Consider the following 21426-nt stretch of genomic DNA (forward strand, 5'->3'; position numbering starts at 1 on the left):
GTGGGGGAATGTCCCTCAGCCCAGCCTGCACCCTCTCATAATCTGGGACCCCTCAGGGGATGTTGGACAGCCAGTTTAGGCCCGATCCCGCAGGACATCTACTCCTGTGGGATCGGGCCTAAACTGACAGTCAGACATCCCTCTTGCAATCAGGGACTGCTGGCTCACCTGCCTGCCTGCCTGATCACCCCTAACCACTTGCCTGCCTGCCTGATCACCCCTAACTGTTCGCCTGTCTGCTGATCGCCCCTAACCGCCTCTGCCTCGCCCTGCCACCCAGGCTTCGTCCAGAAGGATGTCCTGAATGACATCCGGAAGGTTGTTTGGCTGTCTGGTCTAATTAGCATATTACACTTTTATTGTTATAGACTAGAGGTCCAATGCATGAAATTCTGCATGAGTGGAGTCCCTTGGGCCCTAGCTCGCACCCCCAGCCTCGCAGCTTGACAGCCCCACCTAGCACCCTGCCGTGGGCCTGGTGCCACCTGCTCATCTGCTCCACCACCTCGCTTGTGGGGCAATTGATCGAGGCTGGGCCCCCCTGCCCCCCAATTCCCTCAGCACCTGGGAGCTGAGCAGTGGCCCCACCCCTTGCTGCCGCTGCTGGTTGCTGTCTGTGGGGCTATCAGCAGGCCACCTGCCTTGGCCTGGCCCTGCCTGCTCACCTGCTCCACCATCCCACCATGATCCCGCTCTCATTGGGGCCCACTAGAGCCGGCAGCGCCTCCACTGCCACCCAATGCCAGCTCCACATCACCAACGCCTGCCATGTTCTGTGCCGCCCCCTGGTGGTCAGCGAGTGGTCGAACTCCCGGTTTGTCGAATTCCCACCTGAGGGGATAATTTGCTTATTAGGCTTTTATTATTTAGGATGAATTGATAAAGTAACAATAAGTGTCACAAACAGCATACCTTAGTAGAGAAGATGAAACATAACTTCATGTTGGGCTAATCAGGGGCAGGACAAGTTACACGAGGAGATATAAACTGGCTCTTTAAGACAGGAGGGGAAATTTATATTAAAAGAAAAGGCAAGACTATTCTGGAAACCAGCAATAAAATGAACGGATGAATGAGGTGATAACGTGTGAATCACATGATAATGGACACACATTGTTTGGAAAGTGATTAATTAGTATTTCGTGTGGATGTCATATTAAAAAATATAGACTGGAGTCATACAGAGAGAGTCCACTACTTATTAACTTGGTGATGTAGCACAGATTATTTAAGCTTTCTGAGGTTTCTTTCTTTATTTTATAAAGGTGGGTATTGCAGACAAGCCCCAGGGAGCTGACATGTGAAATGTCCGGGAACCCCTAGCAGAGCGCCTGGCAGGGCGCAGGACCAGTGGCAGCAGCGGGGGTAGGAGGATCCGCGGTAAGGGGTAAGTTGTCGGAGTCAGGACGACTCCTGAAGGACAGGGCCGAAAGGATCAGCGCACCCTGTGACTATTTTCAGCTCCGGCTTCTAACAGGATGCTATTCTCCGCACTAAAACGACCAAGAAGCTAGAGCACCAGGAAATGCAATGCCGGGCCGGGGCTGAGCATGGACACAGCACTCATCTGCGAGAGCCTCTGAGCAGAGCTGCAGGTCAAACACCATCCAAAGCAGCCTTCCCCAGGGCCGAGGAGGGCCGCAAGCAGCTTTCATTTTTTCTTTGTCACTTTGGCCTCTTGAGTGCATTGTTCATAAAGACGGTTTCAAATGAAAAAGGTGGCAGTTAAGCCATTTATTCTATCCTCTTCCCTTCAGCATCACTGAATAGACAGGGGGTGGGGTGGTTAGTTTCAACGTGGCAAGAAAAGATTCTCACTGAAAGCCTAAAGCTAAAACTAAAAAACAAAAAAAAAAAAAAGAAAAGAAAAACAAGAAAGAAATAAAATCTTTATCACACACTAAAATTTGGACAAAAATGGAGGAAGAGGCATAAAGCTGATATTTCTCTCTTCAGATTATGGACAACCCCACACTTCTCTAACAGCCAGTGAGGTGGTCCTGAAAAGGCTATTTGGTACTGCTCTGTGGGGAGAGTACCAGGAGACCAGGGAGTACCAGGCAGACCCACATCTCCAGGCTGCACAGCAGAGCAGCTCCTGAGTGGAACCTGCTGGCATGCCTTTGTGTCTTTAATACTGCATTTTAGCTCCAGGGGATGGTTGGACCCCAGAGAGTAAGGAGGGAGGGAAAACAGTGATCACCTGATCACATCACAGGACTTCACTGGGAGCCACACTCTTGCCCTAAAAGCCAAACACTAAGTTCTTTATTGCAGCACAAAGGACTTAAATAGACCCCTTATGAAAGAGGACATACAGAAGACCAAGAGACATATGAGAACATGCTCAAAGTCACTAATCATCTGAGAGATGCAAATCAAAATGAAAGTGAGGTACCATCTCACACCTGTCAGAATGGCTATCATCAACAAATCAACAAACGACAAGTGCTGGCGAGGATGTGGAGAAAAAGGAACCCTCCTGCACTGCTGGTGGGAATGCAGACTGGTGCAGCCACTGTGGAAGACAGTATGGAGTTTCCTCAAAAAACTAAAAATGGAACTCCCATTTGACCCAGTGATTCCACTTCTAGGACTATATCCCAAGAGACCAGAAACACCAATCAGAAAGGATATATGCACCCCTATGTTCATAGCAGCACAATTTACCATAGCTAAGATTTGGAAACAGCCTAAGTGTCCATCAGCAGATGAGTGGATTAAAAACCTGTGGTACATCTACACAATGGAATATTATGCTGCTGTAAAAAAGAAGGAATTCTTACCATTTGCAACAGCATGGATGGAACTGGAGAGCATTATGTTAAGTGAAATAAGCCAGTCGGAGAAAGATAAATATCACATGATCTCACTCATTTGTGGAATATAATGAACAACATAAACTGATGAACTAAAATAGATCTAGAGACAGAGAAGCATGGAACAGACCACCCAACCTCAGGGGAAAGGGGGGAAGAGTAGGAGGGGAAGACGGGAGAGATCAACCAAGGGACTTGTATGCATGCACATAAGCATAACCCATGGACACAGTCAGTAGGTGGGGTGAGGGCATGTGCAGAAGGGGGGGTGGGAAAGAGTGGGGAGAGGTCAATGGGGAAAAAGGATTCATATGTAATACTTTAAAAAATAAAGAATTTAAAAAAGAAAACACACACACAGCCAAACACTGAACGTAGAGCTGCTCTTCCATAGGAAGTCAGAGCAGCATTTGTGAGAGGGTATTTGAAAGAACAAACAAGAACCAGACTTTTAAGTGGCTCCAAGGTAGGTGCCCCCTTCATCTCCATTCTATTCACCTTTAAATGGTTTCTCCACGTAGAATTTATACCGAGCCATCCCCCTGTCCAAGAACACAGGGTTTTTCTTAGTTATTTAGGCTGAGTTTTCTCAACATTTTACTAAGTGGTCAGTGGAAAATGAACATTGATTAACATAAACCCCATTACACACAAACACACACACACACACACACACACACACACACACACACACACACACATGTCACACACACACATAAACTTATTTTTTCATTAATTGTATAGAAGCTAGCAAGGTAGCACCATTTTTGTTTACAATTTTCAAATGTTTTAGTAATTCTGATGAAATACAAGAGGAAGGACCCTCAAAGTACTGTTGTAAAAGAAAGGATGGTCCCTAAAGTGTACTCTCTGTCTCCTTGTTAGAAAGGAGTTTTCTCAGGCCCCATCCTACATTTCCTGAGTGGCAACACTGGAGGCGGGCCAGCAGTCTGTGCTGTACCCTGGCTTCCCTGTGATTCTCATGCATGCCTGAGTTTGAGGAAGTTATTTATGCAAATTGAGTGAGTGAAGTTTTTTTGATACCCATAAAACTATTATAGCATTTCTACCAATTTCTGATATCCATCAGCCCTTCAACCATTTCCTTAGAGCCACCTCACTATTATAATATTACTATACTAAGGGCCCAGTGCACGAATTCGTGCACCTTGAAAGGAACAGTGGGCCATGAGGCTGTGGTGGGCACAGTGGTGGGTCTTGGCCCATCCTCCACACCCCTGCCTGGCCCCTCCCACCACAGCCCCCCATTCCTTCCTTGTCTGCCGGCCGCCCCGCTCCTGCCACCATTGATCCCACATGCTGACGGCGTCGGCCCTGCTCGCACCCGCTGACAGCGCAGAGTGATTGGGGCTGGTGCCGTCAGTGGGTGCAAGTGGCAGCTGCTGCCCAGATTGCCCCTCAGGAGCAGGGGGAGATGAAGAAGCCCTCAGGGGCGGTCGGGGCTGGCAGCCGCTGCTTGCACCCACTGACGGCGCTGAGCGATTGGGGCTGGCACTGGGCGCTGGCAGTGGGTGCGAATGGTGGCTCCAGTGCTGGCAGTGGGTGAGAGCAGGGCTGGGGCTGGCAGCAGGTTCAAGCGCCAGGCAGGATCTTGGTGTGCGGGAGCAAAGAATTTTCAGTAACCACCAGAGGCTCACCCCGATGACAGTGACTGGCACCCTGTCTTGGTCTGGCGCCCCCTCTCACCTGCTCCACCATCCTGCCACAGCCAACGCCCGCTATGTTTCGTGCTCTGCCGCCTGCTGCCGACACCTGCTATGTTCCGCATGCACCCCCTGGTGGTCAGTGCATGTCATAGGCACCGGTTGTTTGGTTGTTCGGATGTTCAGTTGTTTGGTTGTTCCACCTTTTGGTCTATTTGCATATTAGGGTTTTATATATATAGATTATTACCTGGCATATTCAACTGAGTGTCTCATTTTGGCAGATTCAGCTTCTTTTAACTATGATGGATCAACACTGTTTAAGAGAAGATAAACTGCAGCACCAGGAGAGCGTATAGCAAAATAAATATAATCATGGCCTCAACTTGCAACTCAGAATGAGCTTATTGGCTGAGAACATTAGTGCGGTGACCTGCTAACTCTCCTGGGATTAGAACCGGCCACTAGCCCTGCAGTGCCTGCTCTCATGGTTGGGAACACAGCTGGAAGATAATATATGTGAGGGGAGGGCATATATGTGTGTAATGTATGTGCATTGCAGTTATTTTTATAGTGTAAGTTATGATATTTTAATTGTTTACAAAACATTTTATAAAACAGTTTGAATATAAACATCATTATAATGAGCCTGACTTAGGAAGGCAGAGTTAAATAGGATATGTATGTATATTTTTTAGAAGAACAGTTTTTTTGTTATTTTTGTTTGTTTTCTGATGAGGGTGTAGGGGAACTTTGATAATTCCTATCTTATATCTAAATGTCATCAGCCAAATATTCAGGTTATATCTACTTCTAATGTTTTAGTGTGAAATTTGGCTTTTGAGAAGAATTATCTGATTAGAATGATTCCTTATAATTATGTATTTTATAATTATAGTACTACACTCATTTATTCAGATTAAAATATTTTATTACAATTTGAAAAAATGGTTTAAAATGATTACTTTTATTTTTTTTTTGAAAAATGGTTTTCTAAACATATTAGAATTTAAGGGGGAACATTTATCTTTATCCCACAAATGAGATGCTTTCAGTTGTCATAAGAGAATGAATGTGAACAGAACACACACACACACACACACACAAACATATATATACACACACATGCACATCCCGAAATTGCATTCTATACAGAAGGACCCAGGGTGTCCTTCCGCTAGAACATGCTTCCTATAACAAGCTAAGTAAAAATTAATGTTATGAATGTATTAAAACTAGGTTTTACTCTGTCGGCCTCTTTCTTTAAGTGTGATCTATGTAGATTAGAATAAAACTACTTTTAGAAATCATTAAATACTTAATAAGAATATGTCTTATCCCAAACATTCTTCACTGTTAATCCATTCATGTAACTAAAGATGAAATATTCACATAACACCATTCTTTTTAATAGAAATGTAGCAAAAACTTTTTGTCTTGTTTCAATTTGCTGTTTTCCCCAATTTTCTATATGTCTTTTACTATTGCCAATATTTTCTTAAAACTTCCTTCCCTGGATACATAATAATCACAAGTTTACTGACCTATCTTTCTCTGTGAAGTGCTAGAAAACTATCTTTACTCTTCTGTCTGGAAGAAATCTGAGTGTAAAAATCCAAGTCATAAGGTCTATTGTGTTCACTAACCATATGTGCAAATGATATACATTTGTATAGCATAGTTATTTATACATGCATATATAACTATATATTTAGTGAGAGAAAGAGAGAGATAGAGAGGAGAGATGGAGTGAAAGAGAAATAAAAGGGGCAGGAAAGGGGAGGGCAAGGGAGAAGAAGAGGATGGTTGGATGCTAAAGGGGTGAAAAGTGAGGGAAGAGATTGCTTGAGTAGAAGAAGCAAATATTTTTAAAGAACACATAAAACAAGTCAAGAAATATATATATATATTTTATTCCTGGGCAAACTATTGGCTCAAATGCAGTCCATTATAATGAAATAATAAACTATAAGGTGCATACAGACTGAACTTTCAGGATGTTGCTCATTTCAGGTTGTCTTAGCCCCACTGCAAACCCCTCTCCAACAGGTAAGCCCAGAGACCGTTAGCATCCTCTCTATTACCACATGCTGCTCCATGTGCTCACCCTGGAATAAACACTGCACACAATTGGAAAACTGAAAAACAGAACTCTTTCTGAATGAGCCAACTTGCAGCTCTGAAACCAGGAAGAATAAAAATAAACTATTTTCTTAGAAATGCTAATCCATTCTTCTCAGGCTGTGTTTTCTAACAGAGTGCATCCGGGCGTGCTTGAAGCTGTGGTCCTCTGGGGGAACATCAGCCCCTGCAATTGGAGGCAATGGTTATTAGAACTGAGGCTGCTCTCAGGTTCAGCATATGGACCGTGAACTGGCAGCCTGAGCTCTCCCAGGAAGGACGCCAGGGCCCCTCCGTCCTTTACTGAGCGGTTGGGAGAGATTTCAACTCTTCAGCAGTTTCTCTTCCTCACCAGCTTTTCCCAAGATAAATGTGAGCTAGCACCATATGTTTTCAGAACCAAAAACAGCTTCTGAATTATTACAGCATAGGGTACTCTTGCCCAGGAAATGCAACCTGCTTTGGCACTGTAATCATGGTACCAGGCAGAATTTGAAGAGAGCAGTGAACCCGATCTCACAACCTTTGTCAAACAACATTTGTCTACAAGGAGTAGGACTCCTTGGGAATTTCCCTGAGATACGAGAAAATGTTGCCTGCAGCCTTAGTTCTGTGGGAACCATACTCGTGGCTGAATGACCAATTCTCAGATGATGTTGAGTCTCCAAGTATTGTTAGGGTTTGGGGAGGTCAGTGTTTTTCTTTATGTATTTTTTTATTTTAAAACCAGTGAACAGCTATAATTCTCAGGTACTGTGTTACATGCTAAGGATATAAAGGCACTTAAGATTCATCTAAGATTTCATAGAGTTCTGATGAGGTAAAATGGACAGACACATCATCAAAAACTGCGACATGGTATGCAGGTGTATTTATAGGGATCCACAGAGGGTCCAACAGGATCACAAAGGGGGAACATCTAGATGTTTCATAAAAGGATACTTAAAAAACGGAGTGAAATTTTCAAAGAGGTATTGTGGTGTACTGAATGAATAGTGGGGGAGTAGATGGGCGTTCTGGGTTGAGAACATAGCATCAATAGAGTCACAGAGGTGAAGAAAGTAAAATGCAAGAGAAGGACAGTAGTTGGATTTTTTTGCATAAAATGTTCATGAGGGAATGGAAAAATTAGTTCAGAATATATAGACAGGGGATAGCTAATAAGGGATCCTTCACTGACACCATTCATTCAGGGACTCGGCATGGTAGCTTAAAAATGGGCACATATTCCTTGACACTTTTTCATCATCAGGTAGAATTCCTTCCTCTTGAGTCTGGGCTGGCTTTAACACTTGTTTGGTCAATAAAATATGATAAAAAAAAAACCTTCTGGGACTTCCAAGATTGTGTTCTCAGAACTGCTTTATAGCCCAGACCTCTCAGAACTCTTGCTCTTAAATTCTAGCCACCATGCTGTGAGGAAGCCCAAGCAGCCCCATGGAGAGACTCCCATAGAAAGATTGAAGTTCCTCAATACCTTCCCTGGCTGAGCTCCCTGCATACTGTCAGCATCATCTTGCCAGGCACTTGAATGACCCATCTTGGAAGTAAATCTTCCAGCTTTAGTGGAGATGCCCCAGCTAATGATGCATGGAGTAGAGCTAAGCCTTCCCCTGAGAACCCTTTCCAAAGTATACTTCCGAGTGCAGCAAATTATTACTGTGGTTATAAGCCACTGATTTGGGGGGGGGAGGGCGGTAATTGAAATTTAGTAATATGACTCATTGCAACAATCATCAAGTATTCACTGAGTGCTTACCCTGTTCTTATAATATAATGTTATGGAGTTTAGACTTTAATCCTGAGAAAGATTCTCTCCTTGGCCAACCTGTAGCCAGGTTTCTCTCATCCTTCTTATTGACTAGATCTCAACCTTGGCCTATAAAACTATAGACTATCAACATGTCCACTCTCATCCTCCCTCACTAAAATAAACACTAACATAGTTTCTGACAGTTCAAGGCCTCTTTCCTAGGATGGCTTTAGCCTCCCTTAAAGTGCCTGCCTAAGAAATGCAAGCCTCCTACAAAAATGTACTGTTTGTTCTAGCCAACCTCTGTAGCTAGGCCTTGAACTCCCTTTCTTAGAGCACTTACTGAAAAAGGCTTTCAACTGTGATTTTTTCCTCTGTCCCTTGGAGATGTTTCTGTAACTCCTAGAATTCAGGAGTGTCTTTCTAAAGGACCCGAGGGATCTGAAAGCCATTCCTTTGAAATGTTATCATCAGGAAGGATATTGCCTCAGTCTCCCAGTCTCTGTGGAAGGTTATAATTCTAACTGCCAAATTTGCCAGCTAGAAGGAACAGCTGGCCTAATCAATACTTAAACTTCTCCGACTCCCCTGAGCCCCTGTTTGTCCCTCTTCTGACTCCCTTATTCTCCCTTTAAAATGCCTCGTCACCTCTGTATCAATCAAAATTGAGTTCAGTTCATGCTAAACCCTCTTTCCTATTGCAATAGTATATTACTAAATGAAATATGATTTTACAACTTTAGTGCCAGGCTTTGCTTATAATCCCAAGGCAAGTAATTTCAGCTTTAAGACTATTGTCCATTCACTTCTAACCACTGTCTGTATAGAGTTGGATTCTAGGCTTAACATGAATATAAAGCAGAAATTATTTAGTGGTGATGGTCAGAGGCAGAAAAATAACTATGGTAGCCTATGTGCTTATGATTGATCAAAGCTGCTACCGTGAACACTAAGCCTCTGGAAAGTTTTTATTTTTAATAACGTGTTGGCAGCCAAGTTTATGATGGCTATAAGAGAAACAACGTAGAATCAGAGAGACCAGTCAAGAAGCTATTTGTGTTGCAGGAGCGAGAACAGGAAGGCTAACCTGGGGCCATGTGTTAGAAACAGAGAGGGCACAAACATGGAGTCTAGCAGAGCCCAGTGCTGTGCCTTGGTCTCTATGGCAGGTGGCTGGGTAACCAGTTGAGACACTATGTGAAATGGAGGAGTGGACAGCCAGCCAGCAGATGGCAGAGTGGAACATGATTCCACAGCTTGGGATATGTTGAATTTTAGGGCCTAGGGACAAATATCTCTCAGCTAACTGTCAGATTACATATTCAGGCCTCTAATGCAGGAAGCAGTTTTGTATGAAGAAACAGATTATGTTATCATAGCCACACAGATGGGAGCTGAAAGAAAAAAGAAGGAGAAGCATCAACAGGAGAGCTTGTAAATGGGTAGGAAGCAGAAAGAATATTGCAACCTGCCCAATGTTAACACTTATGATAAAAATAAAAACAAGCCAACAAACAAACAGCAACAACAAAAAACACAGAAGAGACGAAATTCACAAGGAAAATGGAGAAGGAAGAGCACAGAGTTCTGGTAGAAGTGAGAAGGGAAGGTGTTACAGCAATCAAGATAGTACAGATTTTTAAATAGTAATTAATCAACACTGTCAGGTGACACAAAGTGGTCTCATATAAGGACTGATAAATACTCACTGATTTGACAATTAAGTGGTGATTAGTGACTTATAAGAATAATCTAAATAAAGTAATATAGCTATATGAGTTAGCTTTTTCTGCCAACCAAACCTGTTATAGATCTATCTCAAAACAATCATCAGTTGCATTAGCTCATGAATTCACAGGTTAGAAATCTTGGCTGAATTTGGCTAAATGGTTCTTCTAGTCTGGGCCAGATCTGACTGATCACAGTTGATCTAAGGTGAGATTACTCATAAATCAATAGTCAGCTGGTAGGATCTCTGGCTTGAGTGAGTGGGCCATCTTCACATAAGGTCTCGAATCCTCTACCAGGCCATCCCTGGCTTGATCATGTGAAGTTCACAGGGCTCCAAAAGTCAGAGTGATATGCTCAAAGATTCTTGAGACTCTGCTCAAAACACATATGATATCCTTTCCATAGCATCATATCTAACTGAATAGTATATGAGGCAGCCCTGATTCAAAGGGTGAAGAAATAGACTCTGCATCCCAATGGGAAAAGCTGCAACAAATTACCATTTTCACAACGTATGGCAGCACCAGTGAAGAGTTCTTGGAATTCTGGTTATCTGCCATGGCCATGGCACTAAGGAGAGCTAAAGACAGACATGGTCTACAGGAAGATCGGTTGGAAAGTACTATCTAGGGTTCATCCAGAAAGACCAAAGGAGAAGCATACATGAGAGAGACTAATAACTATGGATGGCACCGTAGCAGGATCTGGGGTATGAAATCAGAGCCCTAGATGGAGAGAAGAAGGACTATGGAAAGAGGGATATATCTGAAGCAATAATGGTTGAGAATTTTCTAGACTTGCCAGACAGTAATCTGCAGGTTCAAGAAGCCCACAGATCCCATGCAGGATAATTAGAAAGGAATATGCAACTAAATACATAATATTGAAACCTCATGAAAAAAATAAAATAAAATAAAAGGCCAAGAGAAAAATCTTAAGAGGTCAGAGGCAAACAAAAAAAGAAAAATTACTTTCAAAGAAGCAGCAGTTTGACTGACAGTTGAGGTTTTAACAGCAACAAAGTAAAACAGATGATAGAGGAATAATCTCCTTCATGTGTAAAAGAAAATAATTACAACCCAGGAAGCAGTTCAATAACATTGGTAGGGGGATAAAAAGGATGTTTTTAGGCAAACAAAAGTAAGAGAGCCATCATGGTAGATTTTCACTAAAGAAAATCTAAACGTTATACTTCAAGCAGAGGAAAAATGATTCCAGGTATGTCTGAGGTGTAAGAAGAAATAAAGAGCAGACCAAGTGGAAATATGTGCAAAATACATGTTTTGGCTGAGTGATCTCTTACATCGGGGGTTTTCAAAATTTTCTCTACCGGGCCAGACTGGGAATATTTTAGGATGTATATAGTCTCTTTTGTGAGCATTCTGCTGTTGTAGACAATATGTAAAAAACTGAGAGTGTGGTTAGTTCTAATTAAGCTCCACTTGGAGAAACAGGCAGAGGGCCTAATGTGGCCTGCACGCCATAGTTTGCAGACCCCTCACTGTAGTGAACTCCCAGGTCTATCCCTGAGTTCTCTGGTTCCCTCCATGCTTAGGAGAAAGAAACAAAGGGTTAAACAAGTTTGCATCCTTTCCCTTATTGTTGTGATGTGATGTGTACAATGGGGCCAGTGGCCATAAATGTAGCATGGGCTCTGACTCCTCCCTCCACAGTCACAGTAAAGCCCCTAGAGATCATCACAAAGCTTCCTTTTATGCCCACCTACCTCTTCTCAGCCGTAGAAAACCCTCAACAACAACAAGACAACTAGAATGAGCCTCTGAAACATGAATCTGACAACACTATTTCCTCTTTACATTTTCTAAGGACATTTCTGTCTGCTCCTCCAGCTCTAAATTCCTCCAAATGACATTGAGGGTCATTATGATCTGGTGTTTATCTTCCTCTCTAGCTACTTGTCTCCCACTCCATCCGAGCTCATCTCACCACTTCAGTTGAGCAGTCTCATCCCCGAGTAGGTACATGGGCTGTTTTCACTTTCCCCATTATCCCTACTTTATCAAGCAGGCAGGTCTTAGTCTTAAGTCTCAAACTAGGCAGCACTTCCTTCAAAAAGCTGCTGATGCCCCAAATTCAGCACTCACAGTTCCTCTGGGCTGCTAGTGTTCTGCCAATGTCCCTAAGCACAGCAGGACACACAGTACCTGTTTACCCATCTTCCACAATAAGCTGTGATTTCCTTGAGGATCTCTTATCTCTGTGTCCTGGAATGCTATAGAGTGGCCACTCAATTAAGTGTGTATGTGCTTGAATGGATTATTGGATGAAGAAACATAAGAATAACAACAACACAAAAACCCACAAGAACTGGATAACCTTAAATTTATCATAGCATTAATTTAAATAAAAATCACCCATTAATCAAGTAATCCATAAATATATACTGAGTATAATTATAAGGAGGTCAAATTAGTGAAAACATTATTGCATAGAAATTATGATATTGCTCCTACAGGAATTTAACAAATCACTTGAGTTATTTAAAATATGTGTAACATTTAAATATGTTCTTACTTCAAATGAGGACATATTTGGAAATACAGGTAATGTGCATAGTGACAAAAGAAACTTAAAAAATAACAACAACAACAACAACAACAACAACAACAAAAAGCCCATAATTTGAACTATCAGTTCATATCAGTTGACCAATCACATGTGTGTATTACAAATTCAGGACAGCCAGCTTAGTTATCTCTTCAGTTAATTATTTTAACTTTTACTTTTGAAACATAATTCTAAAAGTTAGCATTTATAAACACCATGTGCTGTTTAAATGTTCAGTATACTACTTAATAACCAATAGTGTACCTTGCATTACACAAATAAGAATTTGTTCATGCCTGTCTACATTTTAGTGTGTTTCATTTGTTCATTGATTGAAAAAACACATGATGGAATTACTGGTGGGATGTTATTTTCCTTTAATTATCTTTAAAATAAATTATTTAACAATTTTTACAATATCTACCCTATTCTTGTTTTAATAAAAAATTTCTAACCATGATCTGTTTTTAAGATTACAGAATAATTTTCTTTTACTGTTTATATCAGTAATGTTTAACAATTTCATGTAATATGGAGTTAATTTAATATTGATTATTGTGAAATGAAATCATTGTAGTGTTCATTTGAATGTCACATATATTTTCTTAAATGTTTCATTATCATTTAACAATATATAATAAGCATTGGAAATAGACTGGTACTTATGTATTTGCCTTAGTTCCATTAGGAAGCTGTGCTTATGTCTTTAAATTTAAATGATGAATGTGATTATCTCAGGCCTTTATGGGGTCAATGCTGTTAGAGGAGTTTTCTTAAAGGTACCCAAATGAATTAAAATTAAAAAAAGACTAAGATTATTTCTTTCCCCTACCCTAACTCTCACATTTAAGAAGCTTACTTTGATGCTTATAGAATAACTAGAGGCCTGGTGCACGAAATTCATGCATAGGGGGGCGGGTGTCCCTCAGCCCAGCCTGCACCCTCTCCAATCTGGGACCCCTCGAGGGATGTCCGACTGCCTGTTTAGGCCCGATCCCAGTAGGATCAGGCTTAAACGGGCAGTTGGACATCCCTCTCACAATCCAGAACTGCTGGCTCCCAACTGTTCTCCTGCCTGCCTTCCTGATTGCCCCTGACCACTTCTGCCTGCCAGCCTGATCACCTCCTAACCACTCCCCTGCCAGCCTGATTGATGCCTAACTGCTCCCCTGCCAGCCTGTTTGCCCCTAACTGCCCTTCCCTGCAGGCCTGGTCACCCCTAACTGCTCTCCCCTGCGGGCCTGATCCCCCCCCCCCAACTGCTCTCCTCTGCAGGCCTGGTCCCCCTCAAGTGCCCTTCCCTGCAGGCCCAGTCACCCCCAACTTCTCTCCTCTGCCAGCCTGGTCACCCCTAACTGCCCTTCCCTGAAGGCTTGATCACCCCCAACTTCCCTCCCTTGCAGGCCTCATCCCTCCCAACTGCCCTCCCCTGCTGGCCTGATTGCCTACAACTGCCCTCCCTTGCAGGCCTGGTCCCTCCCAACTGCCCTCTCCTGCTGGCCATCTTGTGGTGGCCATCTTGTGTCCACATGGGGATAGCCATCTTTGACCACATGGAGGCAGCCATCTTGTGTGTTGGAGTGATGGTCAATTTGCATATTATTCTTTTATTTGATAGGATTAGATAGGATAGAAGCCTGGTGCATGGGTGGGGGCCGGCTGGTTTGTCCTGAAGGGTGTCCTGGATCAGGCTGGGGGTTCCCTTGGGGTGTGGGGCGGCCTGGGTGAGGGGCCTGTGGTGGTTTGCAGGCCGGCTATTCCTCCCGGTGACCCAAGGGGAGGCTCTGGTATCTGGGATTTATTTATCTTCTATAATTGAAACTTTGTAGCCTTGAGCGGAGCCAAGCCTCCTGCTCAATCCGTGGCCACAGCCATTTTTATTGGGATTTATTTATCTTCTATAATTGAAGCTTTGTAGCCTTGAGTGGAGGCCTGGGCCCGCTAGGGCAGGCGGAAAACTTGACTTCCTCCATTGCCGGGGAAACCCAAGCCTCTTGCTCTCTCTGTGGCCGCAGCCATCTTGGTTGGGTTAATTTGCATACTTGCTCCTGATTAGCTGGTGGGAGTGGCTTGTGACTTTAGCAGCGGTTCAGTCAATTTGCATATTACTCTTTTATTAGATAGGATATTTTTGAAAGACTAAAAAAGAAACTGAAAAGTTCTCTTTAGGGCAAATATTATCAAGAGTCGATACAACATTAGCCACTGTGAGTAATAGTTAATTAGGTTATCAGATTAGTTGGAAAGGAGGAAAATCCTGTACTAATAGGTGAGTGACAGGTGAGATGTTTGAGTAAATAAGTGGTGCAGTAACATCTTGATCACTTGACTTGTTCTTCAGGGTGCGAGGGTCAGCGTGTTCTGTTAGGACATTGTACTGCAGGGTCCTAGGCAGCCAAAAGGTCACATGAAAGAGGTTAAACAGTCAAGGTCTATATGTGGCCTCATCAAGGCCTTTCACCTCTCTGAACCTCATAATTTGAAAATTCATGTAAGAAGTTTAAATAAGCAACTCGGGTAAAGTTGTTAGTAATTCCTTTTAATTATAAAATTATATGCAATTAAGGGATTTGATGAGGGGATAAAGAGAGATAAAGAATGCTTTGATGATTTGATCAATTTCTTAGCCTCCCAGTGTAGTCAGATGCCAAGTATCTGACTCAAGCAGGAGCAGAATGTTGTGTATCCATCTTTGAAGTTCATAGTGAATATGGTTTGTTCTTATCAATGATTGCACAATTCTTTTATTTTATTATTATTGGACCAGAATTATAATTATTCTCATTGTCATGGTTAATATATGGTAAGAGAAATAGATTAAAGTTCTTATTCTGGTTTTGATTATTCAGTTATACATTAGATTATAGCAGCCAATTACTTCACATAGTATTTGCCCATTCAATTGTACATAAGTGTGTGAGAACTACTCATATGAAAAGAATCAGGGAGCTGGTGATGTTTATGGAAAGGACAGTGACAATGGAGGTGGTACCAAGACTTTTTATAGACTTGTCTCTGAAATTCTGAGGTAACATTGTGCCAACATTAAAAAAAAAAAAAAAAAAAAGGAAAGAAAATACTAGATTCTGGTAAAGAAATGAAAGAAAATGCGTACTCCCACTGTGACTGGGAGTATAGATTTTTACAACTCCGGAGAGCAATTTAACAATGTGACAGAAAAGATGAACAATTTTAGCCCGGCTAAATCAGGAGGCCATTGTTCCATTCCCTTCTGGGCACATTCCCAGGTTTCGGGCTCGATCCCAGTGTGGGGCATGCAAGAGGCAGCCAATCAATGATTCTCTCTCATCATTGTTGTTTCTCTCTCTCTCTCCCTTTCACTTCCTCTGTGAAATCAATACAAATATATTAAAAAAATAAATATCCTATATAAAAAACTCTCACATGTGAATTCAGGAAGACATGTACCAGAACAACAATGCTCACTTCTTCATTATTTATAATAACTGAATTATAAACAACCTAGTCCTCACCCATGGAACATGAAAGAATACACTTAATGTATCTGTACATGGAATACTAATGTAGAGGCGAACATTTTCCTGACTCTCTTAGGGTTCCTAACTGGGTATGGCAATGACCTTAACAGAAACAGACTAAGAGGAGGTAAGCACACTCATTTATTTAATATAAGTTTTCAGTGACATAGGAGCCTTCATAAAAAAACAAATCCTCAAAGAAACAGTTAGACCCGAGTATTTTGTGCTAGGTTTGATGTGGAGAGACTAGTGGTGGAGAAAGATGGCAAGTCAGAGAGCAAGAGGACAGTGTAGTGACCTAGGGAAACTTAGCAAAGCCTGCTCATCAGGATTCTGCTTGGCATCCCCCTGTCTTCAGAGACAAAGGTGCTCCTTTTTTGTGGGTGAAGGGGCACCTCTCACATGGGAGTGTTATAACCTCCTTCAGAGCAGAATGGTAGGGCGAAGGTCAGAACAACCTACCTGCTTCTGCTCTTTATCAAACTCCTTCACCTTAAAATGTTCAACATGCCAAGTTGCTATATTCTGGGATATATTCTAAATGCCATTGTATGCACTAGCCGGAATAAATTAGAGTTACCTCTAGTGATCCAGATAAAACTCAAAATAAATAGTGAACAAAAGCAAGGTGTATAATGTTCCATGTAGTATACAGTGTAAATAAAGATTATAAAAAGTGAAACAACACTGCATACATTTATGGATACATAATTATACAATGAAAGTATAGAATGCCTATAGAAATTGTTGTAGTCTTAACGTATACAGTGCCAATACCAAAAGATTGAGCACACTCTCTGACCTCCTCCTTCTACAGTAACAGGAAAGAATATAGGAGACCTTTAGTGAAAGAAAGAAAGAAAGAAAGAAAGAAAGAAAGAAAGAAAGAAAGAAAGAAAGAAAGAAAGGAAGGAAGGAAGGAAGGAAGGAAGGAAGGAAGGAAGGAAGGAAGGAAGGAAGGAAGAAAGAAAGAAAGAAAGAAAGAAAGAAAGAAAGAAAGAAAGAAAGAAAGAAAGAAAAGAAAATGTTCCTTTTATGTGCACCAAATTTCTAATAGTTGTTTAAGATTATACTGGAAGAGAATGAAAATGAAATGATATAGAGGAAGAGCAGAAAAAAGGACCTTTATCTTAACTGTGTCTGTAATGTTTAATTTCTTTTAAAAAATCTGAAACAATTATTTCCTTATTATGATGAAATCTGATGTTCATTATAATATGTTTTATAATACGTTGTTCTTACCTGACTGTCTGAAATATTTCACAATAAAATTAAAATCACCAATAACAGAAACAGAAAAAAAAAAGTAAACCTTTATAGGAAGACATGGAGTTAGGGAAGTTAAGAGATGTCCGTTGCCAAGGAGTTCAGTTTGCAGACACGCACTGTGGGCTGGACGGGAGAATGAGAGCCTGAGTGTTACGTGGGCGTTTGGTGCCTGCCTCCCAGCTGCACCTCCTGTAACTGCTTCCTGCACTCTGTTGAAATCCAAATGAGCAAAGCACTCTTGACCCTGAAAGGCACTATTACATTTAAGAAATGTCAGACTACATTTACTTGCTAGAGTTTTAAATGGACTCACTGTCCCCAAATAGTGAGCATTTACCCACTCTGCCTCGGGTAGGTGGAAATAGAATTTTAACTGACGAGCAGGTGTTTCTGCATTATGAAGTGGAGTGCGTTGCTTAATGTAGGAAAATCTTTCCTCACTGCTTTCTCACTCTTTTCCCCTCAGTAAAATGGACTGAACTCGTAAACCTTAAATGTCTTTACAGCTGCTAAGATTATTAGAGATTCAGAAAGATTTAGAATCCCTAATTACATTCTAGATTACAGACTGCAGCTGGCAAACATGAAAATTATTGTTTTAAAGGATACTATTTCAGCAAAATCTACATGGGTAACTATTTCTTTAGGGACTAAAAACAATCTCAGGATTGTGGACTGGATTCCAATCTGAAATGGCAAAACAGTGTTCAAATTTCTCAATCTGGGACTTCTGCTTGATCATTCTACACGAATGTTCTGAAGGGCCATTGGGAAATTTTGACTTGTCCTGCCAGGACTTTAAGTGTATGGAAGAAACATTTCTTGGAGAGCAACCTTGCTTTCACTTCTAAACACCTCCTAAGAGAAAGGACCCGTGGGTTAGATTATGCTGTTTTATGCAAAGCGCCAGCCTGAGGGGCAGTCACTGCATCGCCAGGGGAAGTCCTTAATAAAAACACGTGCACTCTGCTCACTGCGTGCTTCCTGTGACTATGACCTCCCACCCTCGTGGCTTCACTTGTCCATCGATGTCTAACTACCTCCTACATGTCTCCTCATTGGGACTGAGGCATCTCTCCAACTGCTTACCCGACATCACATGTTGGAGAGTCAACAGGAATCTTTTTTTTTTTTCAATCATCAATAGTATTTCTATTTTTCTCAAGCAAAAATGTATATCCTTTGAGAATATATACTGAGCAAAACATAGAAACATATACTGAGCAAAACATATCATCTTTTAAAACACCAGTGATTTGAACTTCTATAAATATACTTAAATAACAAACATTAGAGATGGCTATTCACATAGGACACAAACATACAAAAATAAAACAATCATGTTTGAACTCTTTTGTTGTTTTTGTTGGCTGGTTGTTGTTGTTTTTGGAGTAAAGGTATTTAAACAATTCAGATAACAGAATGATCTCATCATTATTTATCCTGGGGAGCCTTGATATAAACTTATACTGTGCATGGGCACACACCCATGGACAACGGCAGCAAACACTCCTTGCGGGACCTGTTACTGTCCCTTACAATGGTTCAGGAACGCTGGGAAGGAGTAGAGGCTTCCACGTATAAGGAGACATGTTCGTTAGCTGTTCTGTGGAAAGGAAACATAATCAGATCCCACCCCACTGCCACCTGGTGAAGTGGGAAGCCATCAAGCTGTCCTTTGAGTGAGGGGAACACAGAACACCCCTCCTTCTCGGGTTCTCCCACACCCCACTCGCTATGAAGTATTTCTCCACTCGTGGAAAAGGTACCACCATTCTGGACCGTGGGCAGGGGATTTCAGTTCCACAAAAACATTTGTCCTGCTCTGGTTGCTGCCATAGAAAACATTACTTCATCTAACAAAATGATTTGGAGAACTCATCTGCCCAACTCAGTGGAATTGGAGAACTGAGTATTTCTAAGGTAAAAAGGTGAACTTTTGTCCACAGAATGTTGTAATTCTCTTGAGAGCAGGGAACAGAAGATAGGTTTTTCCCATGCCACCTAGAATCTGGCATAACTGAGCTCCCAGCAGGAACACAAGGACTGTTCAACTGGACTCCATCCCTCTGGTCTCCATGGGAACGCCACACCTGGAAGGAGTCCTGCTGCTCCTGGTGCTGGTCCTCACCCAGCCTGCATCTCTACCTGGAGCTGATGGTTGAGGAACTGGTCTCAGTTTTCCTTTTAAGGAAAAACGTAAGCTCTTGCAACGTCTTGAAGAGTTGCTTGGGGGAAGAAGGGGAGAGAATGCTGGCTTGTAGTCAAATAGAACTTTCAACAGAGGCAGAGGAAGGTGGTTTCTGGAGTCCGAAGGGGGAGCCTGCAGGGACTGATGCGGACGCAGGGTCCTGCTGCTGCTGATAGATGTCCTGAATCAGCGTGGTGTTCATGACCTTCCACTCTCTGTATTTTCTGTCTGTCAGCTTCGGATCCTCCAGCAACTGGTTAGTCACGGCCAGGTCATGTTCTTTACACTTTAATGTGCTAGCCAAGGTTCAAATTTGTGGAGTTTCTCATTTATGGGTGGATTTTTATACCCCCGCACAAAAGACATTTTTCAACTCCTTTTTGGTTGAAGGTCGTCGGTCCCCAAGAGGAAATAGGCTGGCTTGCCCTAACGATTTACAGAGCTTCTCTATTTCATCATCTCCAGACACTTTTGTTTCTTCTCTCTCCATCATCTTTGATCCCGTAGGCTTGTCTGGGACAGGTTGCTGCTCAATGAAGACATGTCACCACTAGATAGAGTTCAAAACTCCGCTTTCTGACGTGGCCAAGCTGTTCTCCGGGGCCTTGTGACTGTTTGTCCAGGTGGGGGAATCTCCACAGCAATTGCTATAGATTGTCCCACATCTTCAGCAGCAGACAAATGGTTAATGTCGATCAAATACTGTCTTTCTTTCGATAAGGAGGTGGGCAAAGTGCTGGCTGTCTTTACGGTATTTTCCAGGGAAGAGAAAGAACCTGGTGTTTCACTCAGTTTGGATGAAGATGAAGATGCCTGCTCTACTGCCTCATTCTCCAATGTTCTCCAGAAACTTAACAGGCCTCTTTGGGGATTCTTTGGAATACTGAAGGACTCAAGGGGGACAGCGTCTCTGAAATTAGGAGGCGGTGCTGTCTCCACAGCTATTTCTGGATCATCCTGTTCACTCTCACTGCAGCATTCTTCGTCCTTTGTAGTGGATTCATGATGGGTTACAGATAATCCAAGCTTGTTTAACCACACATTAGTTTCTTGAATATTCTCAGCTGCAAAATAAAAGGTCTTGGTCTGTGGATGGCTGACCTTGAAAGCATGCTTTTCTTTTGCATTCAGATGCTTTCTCCACAGTGAAGTCAGGCAGGTTGACAAATCCATCCGTTTTTTTCTGCCAATTGATTGCTGTATCAATATAGGGAGGATGCCTTCAGTACCACCCAGAACGTTTTTCATTTGTTGCTCAGAAAAGTTCCTTTCTCCTTTTTCTTCTAGAGCCACCCTTGGCAGTCTGCGTGCCCCAGGTCTTTACACGATATCCTCCCCCAGCTCATCCTGAAAAAACCTTGACTTTTCTTTCCAGGCTTCTGATGCAAGGGAACGAGAAGATGGCCATCTGAAGCCATGTATGATTCCAAATTGGTAGAAACAAAAGCTAAAGCCATGAGCTTCTTCGTTCCAGTATGTTGCCTCTGATCTCTGTCACAAGGAGCACACTCTTGGTCCCCTGATGGGATGAACCAGGCTGGGAGACACTGAGGAGCAGATGATTAGACTGGAATTCAAAATTAACCCTGCTCATACGAAGACCCTGGTATCTGTCTTCCTGCGCTGGCGTCCGGGGCTCAGAATAGCTGGCGTTCCCATCAAGGCACCTGATTTGTACGTAACTGTGGAATGCTGTGAGTGTTCACAAAATAAAACTAAACAGTGCTCTAGTGCCTTGCTCAAACCTTGCTGGACCATTCCTATTTAAGTCCCCATTACCTACGCAAAAGCGGCTCTAGTTGATTAATCA

General features: G+C 42.3%; 1 protein-coding gene across 1 annotated transcript; it reads right to left on the reverse strand.

Annotated features, from left to right (window-relative positions):
* Positions 1 to 19689: 19689 nt before the first annotated feature.
* Positions 19690 to 21073, reverse strand: LOC103287799 (interactor protein for cytohesin exchange factors 1). Its single transcript, XM_054723497.1, is given in 9 exon segments — positions 19690 to 19925; positions 19928 to 19979; positions 19981 to 20138; positions 20141 to 20175; positions 20177 to 20228; positions 20231 to 20437; positions 20501 to 20732; positions 20734 to 20796; positions 20798 to 21073. Coding segments are annotated over 9 exon segments (1311 nt in total).
* Between the last annotated feature and the right edge of the window lie 353 nt (positions 21074 to 21426).

This window comes from Eptesicus fuscus, chromosome 11 (genome assembly GCF_027574615.1).
Source record: "Eptesicus fuscus isolate TK198812 chromosome 11, DD_ASM_mEF_20220401, whole genome shotgun sequence".
In the NCBI taxonomy this organism is placed as follows: domain Eukaryota; kingdom Metazoa; phylum Chordata; class Mammalia; order Chiroptera; family Vespertilionidae; genus Eptesicus; species Eptesicus fuscus.